The sequence below is a fragment of the Chanos chanos genome, chromosome 2 (genome assembly GCF_902362185.1).
Source record: "Chanos chanos chromosome 2, fChaCha1.1, whole genome shotgun sequence".
Taxonomy (NCBI): Eukaryota; Metazoa; Chordata; class Actinopteri; order Gonorynchiformes; family Chanidae; genus Chanos; species Chanos chanos.
In genome coordinates this window covers 14288855-14302066 of record NC_044496.1, presented here as the reverse complement: position 1 = coordinate 14302066, position 13212 = coordinate 14288855, and the positions used below count along the sequence as shown (strand labels likewise).

Below are 13212 nucleotides of genomic sequence, written 5' to 3'. Positions count from 1 at the left end.
GACAAGACATTGTAAATTTGTAAGAAAATAATTTGCATTTTAAATAATCTATTACACGTAGTTTACCTTTACATTCTGAAGCAGTCTGACACTAACTAATGTTACTATGCCATTATAAAAGCTGACTGACAAGTATGTTCAGTCATCTGCAGGATACAGTGAAATAATGCAATAGAACCAGCACTATGAATACCAAACACATAATGTATTATTAATACACTTATGAAACATTAATACATTGATCAGACAAGCCTTTATAACGCCTCACTCTGCCCACTTAAAGCATCGCAACGTTTGACAAAAGTATTCATGAGTAGTTTCGCTGTCTCTTAACTATATTCAGAAAGCATAATAATGCATTATACACTGTGTCTATGTGGTAGAAACACAAGTCTGCATGTATCATAACAACCTACAGCGAGTGCTTATGGGAAAGTCATGTCATTTTACAATTGTCATAAAGTCTCATAATAACTTCATAAATTGTTTTGCATTATTATCCTTCATTTATCTGGCACTTATGTAGTATCAGTGGTAAGACATATTGCCAAGCTTGGTTACATGTCATGTGACATTTTTGGAGTATTATTCCCCACTAACGAAAATATGAATGACTCAAACACAGGGGTAACTACATCACTTAGATATACGTATATATACTAAATCAGATAAAATGTGTTCTAGTTAGTTGCAAAGGTATGATACAATATAATGCTGTACATTATTAAAAAGAATGAAAACTGTTTCCACTGCTAAGCAACAAAATATTATTTTTCATACGGCTGACTCATAGCTAATTTCTGGAAATAACAATCCTAGCTCAATCTAAGACCTTGCAAGGTCAAATTTCTGCCAAAAATGGACCTCTTAAAATGCATGAAACACATGAAACATGCATACTCCCATGACCACTTACTTGCTGAAACTATGTAAAAAAAAAAAAACAAACCCAAAACTTACAACCATATGTTTTCAGTGCTGTCAAATGAATGGTGCAATTTTAACAACCAATATCTTATATTCAGCTCAAAAAGGCCTGACTGATCTGCAGATAAACAGATGAAAAATAAACAAATTGTCATTTTACAGTCCCACCACAGGAGGGATCATATTGCTAAGACCACTGTGAGAACAATTTCAGTAGTATTAACATTCACAAATTTGTAAAATATGTTCATTTTGAATCCAGTGTATAGCTGTTGTTGTTGTGCACATCAAATAAAATTTGGAAAAAAAAAAAAAAAATCTTGATGCTTGATCTATAACTTCTGGGTGTGACAGAGTGTGGTTGTCTGTGGTACAGTATGTCAATGTTGGACCTAAATGTTAGACTTTTTGTATTACCATATGGTCATACGAAACATTCTGTGTTATTATCTTCAGGACATATGGCATTTCTGACATGTCAACACTGGTTCAATAATTTAGTGGTGTTGTTGTTTCAGTTATTTCAATAATTATTTCATTATTTAGATGTCCTTTATGTCAATTTGTTCACATGTACTTGTATAATAAATAATTTGATTAAATATCAGCTCAGTTGTTTGCTTTTAAAGCTCACACTCTTATCTACAACTCACAAAGAAAATCCACTGACATTTTCACCCATAATAGTCCTCTTCCATTTAGTCTAAAGCAAATTTGTAAGTATTGTCAGAAATGTCATTATTGTCAGATTGCCTGAAACCATTATCGCCTGCTCTCTGATACTCTCAAATTCAAAGTAGTAGAGGATCTTGGGGGAAAATGTACATTTATGCTCCTCTTTTACTTCACAGCAGCAAACATGAGACAGAAACAGTGATGTTAATTTACTTACAGCTGCTATGTCATCTTTAGACATAGTCCTCAAGTGGTAACACCTGTTGTCTCTCCACTTGGCATCTTTCCCACTCACTGGCTTCTCTGCCCAGTCCTTAGTGACACATTGCTGTCTTCACACTTAAATTACCCTAACAATCATATGAGCTCCAGAGAGGAGCAATACAACACTGCCAGCCTTTCCCAGGATGTATAATAACACAGTCTTTAAATAATGTAATAGCCATAATCTCACTGATGACTCTAAATGGCAATGGACAGAGTTCCTGTTGATGCACAAGCGGACGCTAAATAGATGTTTGACTTCTCTGCTATGACCCAGTTTGGTGGGCTAGCAAACATGACTTCTATGAGGAGAGAACCTCGATAATCTCCTTTATTTGCGGTTGTCTGTCCCTTTTCTGTCAGTTTTTCAGTCTTTACCTCTGTCTTTAGCTCTCTCCCCATATAGCTCTCCTGCAGGTCTCTCAGTATAAAAACTGCAAATCTATGTTAACAAGACTAATCAGTGTGAACTTCCCTGAACGTGCAGTCTGTGCTAAGTAGCTACTGCATATAATCAGATGGCATTTATCTTGCGATTCCACTGTAAAGTCAATGACACTCCGTTTAAGATGTTCTGCACTATATCCTAAGAAAAGTGGCCTTTTCTGTTTTCCACAGCTCATGTGAAAAATACTGATACTCACTTGTCTTAGGAGGAAGGTTAATACAGTATCAATCCTTAGGGCTATGCTCATTCTGTTGATGGAACAAATAAGCCTAAGGATGATAAAGAATGTAATTAAAGAGGTTTTTTGTTTTTTTGGGGTTTTTTTCCCACAACTGGAAATTTTTGTTTCTCACTGTGTGATTAAAATCATATCACTGACAGCACGTACTTGCAGTGTATGTGCATTTTGAAATGACTGTATAAATGCATATGCTGGGTCTAAAGTGCTTCTGTATGTATCTGCATCTGTGTAGATTAAACTGTGCATATAAATGAATGGAAATGTTCTGTGTGTGTAAATCCTAAAAAGCAGAATCCCTCCATCGTTTCTCTTAATTAAACATCTATTTTGTCTAATGGGTGCAGGCTGAGGTGAAAATATATGTGCTGATAGTCTCTAATGGCAACAGAGCCAGCTATTGTGTCTGTTTTTGATCCTTTCTTCTTCTAATCACATCTGAACTGACCTATTTCTGACAGTGAGAGACCCTGTCTTCTCACCCACATAGCCCCCCTTAAATGAGCCAGCTCTCTGGTGACAGGCTATCATTTAAGCAGGGCAAGGGTCAGTACATTTCAGGAGGGGTTTGCACTCACCAGCTAAATTACAATTCACAGAGCCAAAGGCTGCACTCCATTACAGAGAATAAAATATGTCTCAGCTTGAAGTAGAAATGCCTCACCTCAACAACACACCCACACATACATGCACCATGCACACACAGTCGCACACACACACACGCACACACACACACATGCACATACATGTCATGTGTTTCATTGTATTACCTTGTATGCTAGATTCTGGGGAACTTCCACTGACTCCCTTTATAATAAATGTAAAGGATAGCAACCCAGCCCTAACCCTTACCATAACTGAAGCCTTAACCCTAACCAAAAAACATTTTCACACTTAGTTTTACCAATAGCAAGAATATCTTTCATACAAAAAAAGGCAACTTTGCAGTTTTATTTTGGCAGTAGGGTAATATGTCCTCCTAAGTTAACACACACACACACACACACACACATACATACACACACACACATACACACACACACACACACACACACACACACACACGCACACACACGCACACACACACACTCACATACACAAAATCCTGACAGAGATCTATGTGTCAGCTGTGTGTTCCCACGTGTGTACTCACCCAGAAGAGGAGATTGAAGAAGACCATGCCATATCTCAGGGCCCTCATGCAGCCCTCGGCCATCCTGCAGCGTCGCAGCTCTAAGAGGAAGATGAAGGAGAGGTCCAGATAAAACACCACATACTTCCTGCCCTGCTCTGATGTGTAACGACCCTTAGCTGCCTGCGGCCCTGGCGTGGTGCGGAAACCAAAACTGAAGGGTGAGCTGCGGTATTCATACTCTCCACTGTAACGAAGTGGTGGCGAGCCTGGCTTACTGTCCAATGACGGACTGCGCCGGTACGGCGTCTCATCCGTGCTCGAACGCCGCATCTTTGGATTGGGGGCTGGGGCCGCAGCCGGAGCCCCAAGGGGCCAAATGATCCCCACCTTGAAAAAATTTTAAACAACTGAGGAGAAATGAAATCAACACTGGATAGTGTTTTTCTCAGTACACTGGCCAAAAGAACTGATCAAGTAAAAGTTACTGATTAAGATCAAAATATCCTTAAAAACAGTACTTTACATTTTTTTTCTGGTCCAAAGTCATTGAAATTGAGATGGCTTCATTCATGTATCTCCTCCTGGCTCTGGCCAGCCAGACACAAGCCACAGTTCTCCAAATTCAGTCTCAGATGTGCTCTGATCCACTCTTCTCCTCCAGATCCCGTCTGTTAATCCATTAATATCTCAGTATCTCTCTCAGTGACTAAACATCACTAAAGCTTCTATCCCATATGTATACGCAAGCCCTCAAACACTCTTCATTCTCTAATCTCATCAGTCGCGACCTCACTGGAAACTCACATGTGCTGTAAAACGGTGTGCATGATTTGCCTAGTCTTCAACGGACGCACCTACTATTCATCTGAAACTACAAGTTAATTCTCTCTTGAATTAATATCACACTCTCATACACACACAGACCCCCCACCCCCACATACACACCTCACAAGCACATGCATCTATGTCCTTATGCTTAATTCTTTACACATATGCTAGAGCTATAGCTCTGGGCCATCAAGTGATGAAATGAAAAGTTAAGAGAAAAGGAGTGACACTTTGAATGGGTGGATGGATGAATGGAGAAGCAACTGAAGAGTGAAGAAAAAGATGAATGGACACAAATACCCTGAGATGCACATGGCATTCCTTTGTTTTCTCATATTATCAAAGCAAATATAGAGATGATTCTGGGCAGGTCCCCACTACCTCTGACCACACCGCCTTGACCCTGCTCCTTGTTCCTCTCTTTCTGTTGTAGCTGAACCTCCCTTGGATCACTCTCTCTTTCTCACTCTCTCTCTCTTTCTGTATCAGAAAACGTATTGTCTCATATCCAGACGGTGCCAGCAGAAATTAGAGATTCAGTGGGTTTGTCCAGTTGCTCCTCTCCTTTTGTGCATGTTTATCCATCATCCTGTCCAAGTAGCAAATGAGAAAAATATACAGGTGCAGAAGAGGGTTAGACTACCCTCATAAGAAAATTAAAGGTTGAGGAAAGCAGAAACACTGCAACGTTAGTGGAGTCCACTCAGACTGCCTGCAGGTCCCTCCTTCGTTCTATCCTTCTTCCTCTCACTCTCCCTCCCTCTCTCTCTCTCTCTCTCTCTCTCTCTCTCTCTCTCTCTGTCTCTGGTCTCTGTCTCTCTCCCTACCTCACTCCCTCTCCCCCATGACTCTCATGCTCTCTCTCAAATACACACACACACACACACACACATGCACACATATAATTTCACTACCCCTCCCCTTAAACCCTTCCTCATGAAACTGTCCCCAAATCCTAAGAGGGAGGGGAATCCAACCAATCATTCAGGTTGTAGACACTCCCTCCTGATGTTTAACCAATCCATTTCTTCAGCCCCATCCTCCTCTAGCACAGTAGCTCCCTCTCTCTTTGCGCTTGTTCTAACACACACAAAGGAGCCAGTGCGTTGGTTATTACACCCGTACGTTGCAGCATATCTCTACTGCGTCAGTGCTCAAGCTCTCCTCTTTTGCTCTCACTCTCCCTCCCTCCCTCCCTCCCTCCCTCTCTCTCCCTCTCTCTCCCTCTCTCTCCCTCTCTCTCTCTCTCTCTTCCCCTCTCCCTCTCTCTGTCCAGCATCATATCAGTCTAGACACAGTGATTGTTTATCACTTCTGGTTCTACAAGCCCTGATCTAATCTGATTATTGTGATGACATGACAGCTTTCTCGGTTTCCCAGATTGTATTGTGTGTTTATTCATGAATGGTTCCTGGGTACTGCAGACCATATGACTTCCCTGCTACTCTTCACTTCATCGCTCTCTGCCGCTCCACTCCTGCTGTTTAAAGGGACAGGTAACCTTTAAAGGTATTCATCCTCATTCCAGTTTGATCTCCAGCTCTAGTTTTAATTTATGTTTTTATTCATGGCAAGAACATGGGAATTATCTACCCATGTAATCAGTTCTGTGTCCACAACCATGTTCATTTGTCCGAATGGTCATAATTGACACTGTCCACAGGTGAGAAGATGATGGGTTACCATCTCTTCGTCGCTGCAACAGTGATTTCCACTGGTTGGTCGGGGCACCAGCTTAGTGGTGGACGGATCTGGCAAGCATCTGGCGACCTCTGTATGCCTTACTGCTTCCCAGAATAGTCCTCCGTGTACCAGTGAAAAGAAGCAGAGGGGGACTCCACATGTGGTAGTCTACACCCTCGCTGGTCACCACGGGGGTTGTGCATACAGTGCATGTTGTTCCATAGATGCATCTGAGAACATTGTTCTATTACAGCATAGTTATAAAAAGATTTCTACTTTGTCATGCCTTGGAAAAGCAATGTGTCCACTTGAGAGATATGTGTCTTAAGAGATAAAGTGATGTGAATTGAGAGTAAAATGTAAATGGAGTGCAAATGGGAAAAATGCTTATATCCTGAAAGAAAACATCTTCCCACTATTGACTCTTTATTAAACTTAGCAACTGTGGCAAGCATTTTCAGATGTCATCATTAAAATGCAAATAGTTATCTTTTACACTCACAAGTCAATCATTTAAAATCTGATATTCCTTAGCCTGTAGGTGGATCACAGCTACAGGAGCCTTTTAATCAGATGAAATCCTTTACTTGCTCACTAAATCTGGTGCTATATTTTTTGACAAATGCATCTGGCAGAGCTTCAAATCATGTTGGATATGATTACTGTTTGAGAGAGACAGGTTTATTCTCATATGTTAAAAAAAATCAGAGTTGTAAAGCTTTTGCTAAAGAACCTGGATGTCTCCTACTAAGTTTGCACTTACATCTTGTATTAATCAGATCCAAGCAATATTTTAAGTGATTTCAGACCTGTTTTAATTTCTGCAGCATTTTAACAAAGTTTTGGAAAATATAAGTATATCCAGTATATCATCCTCTCAGACCAAAAACAGCATGCTAGAACTATTTTGATCTACATTTTACTGATTTGTAACACTGAAAATGGGCTTAACGACAGTAATTAATGATCTGAAACTCATCCTGTATTGTAACAAAAAGGTTTCAGGGCGCAGTAAAAGGTCAGTTATTTTCTGACAAGTACTGCACCTAAACCAAATACATTCCAAAGATAAATCACGGTCATGTGACATTGTGTTCAGACAGTTCTTTTAGCACATGCCTGCCGGCAGTCTTGCTTAAGAAACTGGAAAAATTGGCTTTTTTAAAATTATTTTTCACCTTAAAACGATTTTATCATGGAACTTTATACATTCCACTCACTGTGACGGTTCAGTTTTAAGATTGTAAGACGAGCGTCTATAAAACTGAAAACAACGGGAATAATGAGGCAAAACCTTTAATCAGCAAAACCCTACACTCTCATTTTGTCCAATTATGTATGGTATACGGGTAATTAGAATCTAAATGTCCAGCACTATCAGTAATGAATATCTGGAAAGCAGAAACATTTTAAGGTAAAAGTGAAATCATATCAGGGTTGTGCAAAGAACACAGCAGAAAATAAAACACAGTTATAAATGACCATTACAGATTTTTTTCTTTATGGGGTTTTTACAATGATGCCAATGTAGCGCTAAATATTTACATAAAAAACCTACCACCAATTTCTTGCGCACAGCTCTAGGTCAGCATATTAGGTCAGCATACTGAAATGTGTTGACAGTCTGTTTTGTTCCGATCAAAAAAATGCTTGATTGAGGAAGTCTACCATACACACACCATAAATAGGATACATACATAATTCTCATAGAAGAATGTAACTTTTACAGTATCATTATTTCTTGCCCTCTGAGGACAAAAGTCTTACCTTATCCTACTTTTAAAGCTTATCTAATCAGTAAGGCAATGAAGAATTAAAAATGATGCATCTTGTTAAAGTATTGCCTTGTGAAACAAAAGATATATTTCACATCTATTAGGTGGGATGAATGTCTACTCTTCCCCAGGTACAAGGATGCCATGTGCTGAAAAGGACTGAGACCTACAGTTGTAGTCAACTGGCAGCTGATGATATAAAAATGGGATGAAATCCTATTCCAGGCATATTCCAAGTAAAATGAAAGAAACAAAACTATGTTACAGACATGATACTCTCTCTCTCTCTCTCTCTTTCCCTCACTCTCTCTCTGCTTCAACCCTCATTAAGAGTATCGCTGTGGGACACCGACCCATGGTTCTTCATTAAGATGTGTGCAGATAATATTCTCTTCTCTCACTAAACAGTCGACTAAAGCAATGGTTCTTCCTAGCATTATGTTCCTCTCTCATCTCATTTGTGCTTGATGTTTTTGTAATTATGTTACAAAATACAGTAAAATTAATTTTTTTGTGACTTATTAGTTTATGATAGGAATCCTTTGCTTCTCCTGACAGACAGAGACCATCAAACTCATTTTAAGGTTAAAAAACTTCCTACCCATGCATTTTCAACATAAGAAATTAACAAGCTGCTTAAGAGAAATAGAGTGATTATATCTCACAAATGGTCACACAGAAGGCTCCAATTTGTAATATTTACACGGTGGTAGTCCACAGATCATTCACTGATGCAGGATGTTCTTTTTGGCTTAAGTTAGATTTACAAACAATGTCTAGAGGGTATAACACCCACAGCATATGCTTAATAAGTGATTTTTGATTCAGATCACAAATTCTGAATCTGATAGCACAGGGCACTGTTCTATGACTGAATCTGATAAATAAATTATACATAAACAATTCATATTACATAACTCACCCTAGAAACAGAAAACGAATAATACATTCACATAAACTTATGGCGTCTTGTTGTAATCAACTGAACACCACTGTGTTAAAACTAGAAAATTATTTTAAACACGAAAAAAATAAAACTAGTGAGAATATTTGTCAGAGACTGCCTTTATTTCACCATTCTCATGATCTCTGAAGGTCACTGCATACTGACTGCACACTGCTTCTTATTCTCCTGCATATAATATGTTCATTGTGCAATGTTCGTTGTTCTTGGCTTTATTCATTAGCTCTCTCTGTATATAAACCCCTCAGTTTCATAGTTAGTTGTGAAGTCTCACATACATGAATGTGGTGACCTGTGTATTCCTTGTTCCTGTTTAGCATACCTGTTCCCAGTTAGAATCCCTGTTTCCAGTTAGTCTTATTGTCTTTCAGCCTACTTGACTTCTTATTTTGTCTAGCCCACGGCAGACAGCTGTTTTTTTTGTATGTTTGTTTGTTTTTTGTTGTCTTTTTGTATAAGGGGTGTGTGTGTGTGTGTGTGTGTGTGTGTGTGTGTGTATTAGACCCTGCCTCTTTTTAACTTTGTATTTGGATAGTGTTTTGAGATAAAGTTTGCCCGCACTTGCTTCCAGCCTCTCTGAAATCATGACATCACTGTACCTCTTAAAGAGATCAGTATGTTTGTTTCATTACCTCTGCCAAGGAGGTTACGTTTGTGGTGCAGATTGTTGGTTTGTCAGTCTGTTTGTCAGCAGGATTACACAAAAACTACCAGGCCGAATTTCATGAAACTTGGTGGAGGGGTGTAGCATGGGCCAAAGAAGAACTCACTAAATTTTGGAGCAGATCTAACTCACAGTGTAGATCCACGTATTATTTTTCACGTTCGTTAACATTGCAAGATAGGACAAAATGAACTGAATTTGTCATGCATGGGCAAACTCGTTGTAATTACAGTGAATGCTTGCATAACACATGCATAATCGCTAATTGTTTCTTACAATAAATTAGCTTTCACAATCATACATCCTGATCTTTTTGTTCTAATAGTTCTGGAAATATATCCAGACATATATAGTGGTTGCGGTTGCAGATTTGAATATCAGAGAAGCGTGGACTATTGGCCTTGGTAGAGGTCTGTGCTCTCCAAGTGCCCTTCTACTAGTTCTTTATGATTTCAGTATCCTCAAATAAATAGATAGTATTTGTTTAAAACAGATTTGCCAAATGGGTCCCACTAACAAAAGCAAGGATTTACACCTATCTCAGGCCCCACAATTAGCAAGCAGCCATTGTTAAAAGAAGCACTGGGAAAAGAACATATGTGCTGGTACAAGTCTGAGTGAGAGAGTGTCTAATCTCAGTTCCATTGTCCCCAGACGTATTAGAGAAGATTAAACGACCAATCCGCTCAGACTATGGGGCCACAGAACTGAGGAGAAAAATCCATTAATCATAAAGACCCATTTTGTGAGGGTGCGTAAACTGCTCATATCCACACAAATACACTGATTCAACAAACCTCCCATCATTTACAAATGAACACATGTACACATATTTAAGTGAGACGAGTTCAGAAATAGAATTACTCTGTTTTATGCCATAACCTAACAATGAAATTCAGGTATACAAACTGCACAGGGAAGACAAAGTAAATCAGATCAGAGGCAAATATGAAATGTAGATAACAAATTATAAAAGTCCCTGTTCTACAGCATCTCAGTTGCATTACAAAACAGCTCCTACCTACACTGTCTTTAGTCGTAATGTAAGTAATTTTCCTTTGAGAGGCTTCTGATGACAAACAGACAAAGGTTGGTTGGGCGTAAACTAAGCAGTTGAATGAGCTCATGGAAAGACCATGGAGGTAGAACAAATGAGAAAGCTAAGGCGTAGCATGCCATCATGTGAAAATCCCTGTCTATGGATTGTGAGGTTTGTCTTTCTCTTGCAGATTATCCATTACTCCGTGTTTAGACTGTATTCTCTAAAATACCATTCTGTCCCAAATACTGTGTACTCTCAGCCCGTATTGAAAAGTCCTTTGCATTTACTTAATCGTGTCACAGGTCCGGACACATTAAAGGGCTATCAGGGCATGCTAGTCAAACCAGGGCATTAAGCAAACGCTTTCTGTACAGTTCTACAGTACTACTGTGCAGGTCAGCCTTTTTTTGTAAATTTATATTTAATTCAGATACATTTTTCCTTATTCTTTCAAATTCCTTATTTTTTTTAAAGTTATCTCACCTGTTTTACCAGTATGCTTTGCTGATTGAAGTGGATACAAGACAAAAATTAGGGGGAGGTTGCATCACTCTGGATTATTGTCTCATTTTGGAACAGCTGTGGAGAACCATGCGCAATGCTTCACCATATACTTTGGTAATCTAAGTTAATATTAGGGAAACAGGGGGAATGGGGGGACCCCCCCCCCCTTCCCAAATAAATAAATAAAAATATATCCTATTGTATACTTTCTTGATTTATGCAAATCATAAAATGACTACATTATGTCAGAGAATTTCTGATTATGATTAGATTAAGTGTCAAATCATCATACAACGTGCTTCCTTCCTGCAGAATCCCATCCCTTATGTCTCCCGACATTCTGCACACATCTAAAGGTTAACACGTTAGATCATGAATGGTCCTCCCATTAAGAGGAGAGACATACAATCATTCTTTGTGGTCAAGAATGTAAGTGTTGTATTGCAGGGTCACACCTGGCAGGCTTTCAGATAATGATCCAAATAATCTTAAAATACTAGACGGCTTCATAAGATAGATATCCTAAATTACTGTGCTTGGTCCTGGCATAAGTGCCTACCTAACGTTAGCTACTAGTAGTGCTAGGGTGTGTGGAGGGAGAGCGCTAACTGTCCAGTTTATGGGATACTAGGCTGTTACTTGAGCAGGCTACATAGGGTATTGGTTGTGTAACTTTATGTTAAAAAATATGGCTTCAAAATGATATAGCTAACAACAGTAAACCATGCATTTCTGTGGTCCTTTTTGTCTGCTTGAAAACTGTGCGTTAAATTGTCATTGATTGCCCAACCCAACCGTTGCTTACGCGTTTTCAAATTAACGAGAGTACACTCATTAAAAATATGTTGGTGCAGGCCTACTGTTAATCATCTATCTGCGCCTCTAGGCTTACCTGTTTCCCAGGTTGCTTCCTTCTCCTGTCTAAGCAAAGACACCCCCCCCCCCAACTGATCATAGAGGTGAAGCTCTCAGTTCAAACAATATATTTTACAATATGCAGTGAAATTTGGCAGAAAGGAGAACAGCTGAAAAATATTTAGGCTATGGGGACATGACCAAAAACAGCATTCAGTTCTACAGAATGGGTGTGCTGTCAAAATTGTTACTCAGTTTCTCTCTCAGCATGAAAAAACCAAAATAACCGCAGGTAAGCCATCATTTTCAACGTGGGATTCTGTCTGCTCTGGTGAAATAAGCACATTTACATTTTATAAACACATTTGCAAAACCTCTTCCAGAGTTACATACAAAAATAATACAAATTTCTGCAGGTATGGAATTCTCATGGGACGTGAGAAATCATTACAATGCTATACAGAAGAATACAATGAGTGCAAGCACTAATTTCATCGACACAATCATGCTGTTGGTGAATGGCAAATATAATGAGGATCAGTATTGCAACGGCACTCTACAATGTAGGAAAAGAGGAATGACAGACAGAGCCATACAGTGAGTGCTGGGGTGCTGGGGCTGATGGGAGTGGCAGGTGGGGGCATGATGAGGTTATATTCCAGCAGGAGTACAGCATGTGACATTTCATGATTAAATGTGCATCATTAACTTTAACTGAAAGACAATTAAGAGATTTGTGAATTATACTGGCTGTGCAGAATATCGAAAGAATTTTTCATATAAATTGGATTTCCTCAATAAAAAAAACATATTTCCGTATATTTTCACAGAGAGTATCAGAGTTAATATCAAATTTGAGATTATTGTCCAGGATCATACGCAAATATTTATGATTGTCAACTGATCAGTCTCCTGGGCTATAATCCTAGTAACTTCAGGCATTTGTGGGTATTTTCTTAAGACAGCAATCGTATCTTTAGTCAGATCAAATATTCAGCTAAACACAGGATGCATCCTACACTCCAAGTCAAAACCACAGAGTCATGACCTAGTTCATCTACCTGAAGAAAACGTACCATGACTCATACCCCATGAGAACTAGGAAAAGAATACAGGGTAATGAAAATACCCAGCTACCAAGACATCAAAGAAAAGAGCATGAGTGGCCCAGAAAAGCTCAGATGGCTGGGATTTACATTCAGTCTAACAC

General features: G+C 39.0%; 1 protein-coding gene across 2 annotated transcripts in view; it reads right to left on the bottom strand.

Moving 5' to 3' along the window:
* Positions 1–13212, bottom strand: part of tspan4a (tetraspanin 4a) — a 42411-nt gene that overhangs the window by 22046 nt on the left and 7153 nt on the right. The window contains exon 2 of one of the 2 annotated variants that reach the window (XM_030765667.1): positions 3706–3785. In XM_030765667.1, the coding sequence (XP_030621527.1) occupies positions 3706–3768 (63 nt within the window). In that variant the 5' untranslated portion in view covers positions 3769–3785. Of the gene's footprint in view, positions 1–3705; positions 4018–13212 lie in introns of those variants that run through there. The other variant, XM_030765666.1, reaches the window with a different exon arrangement.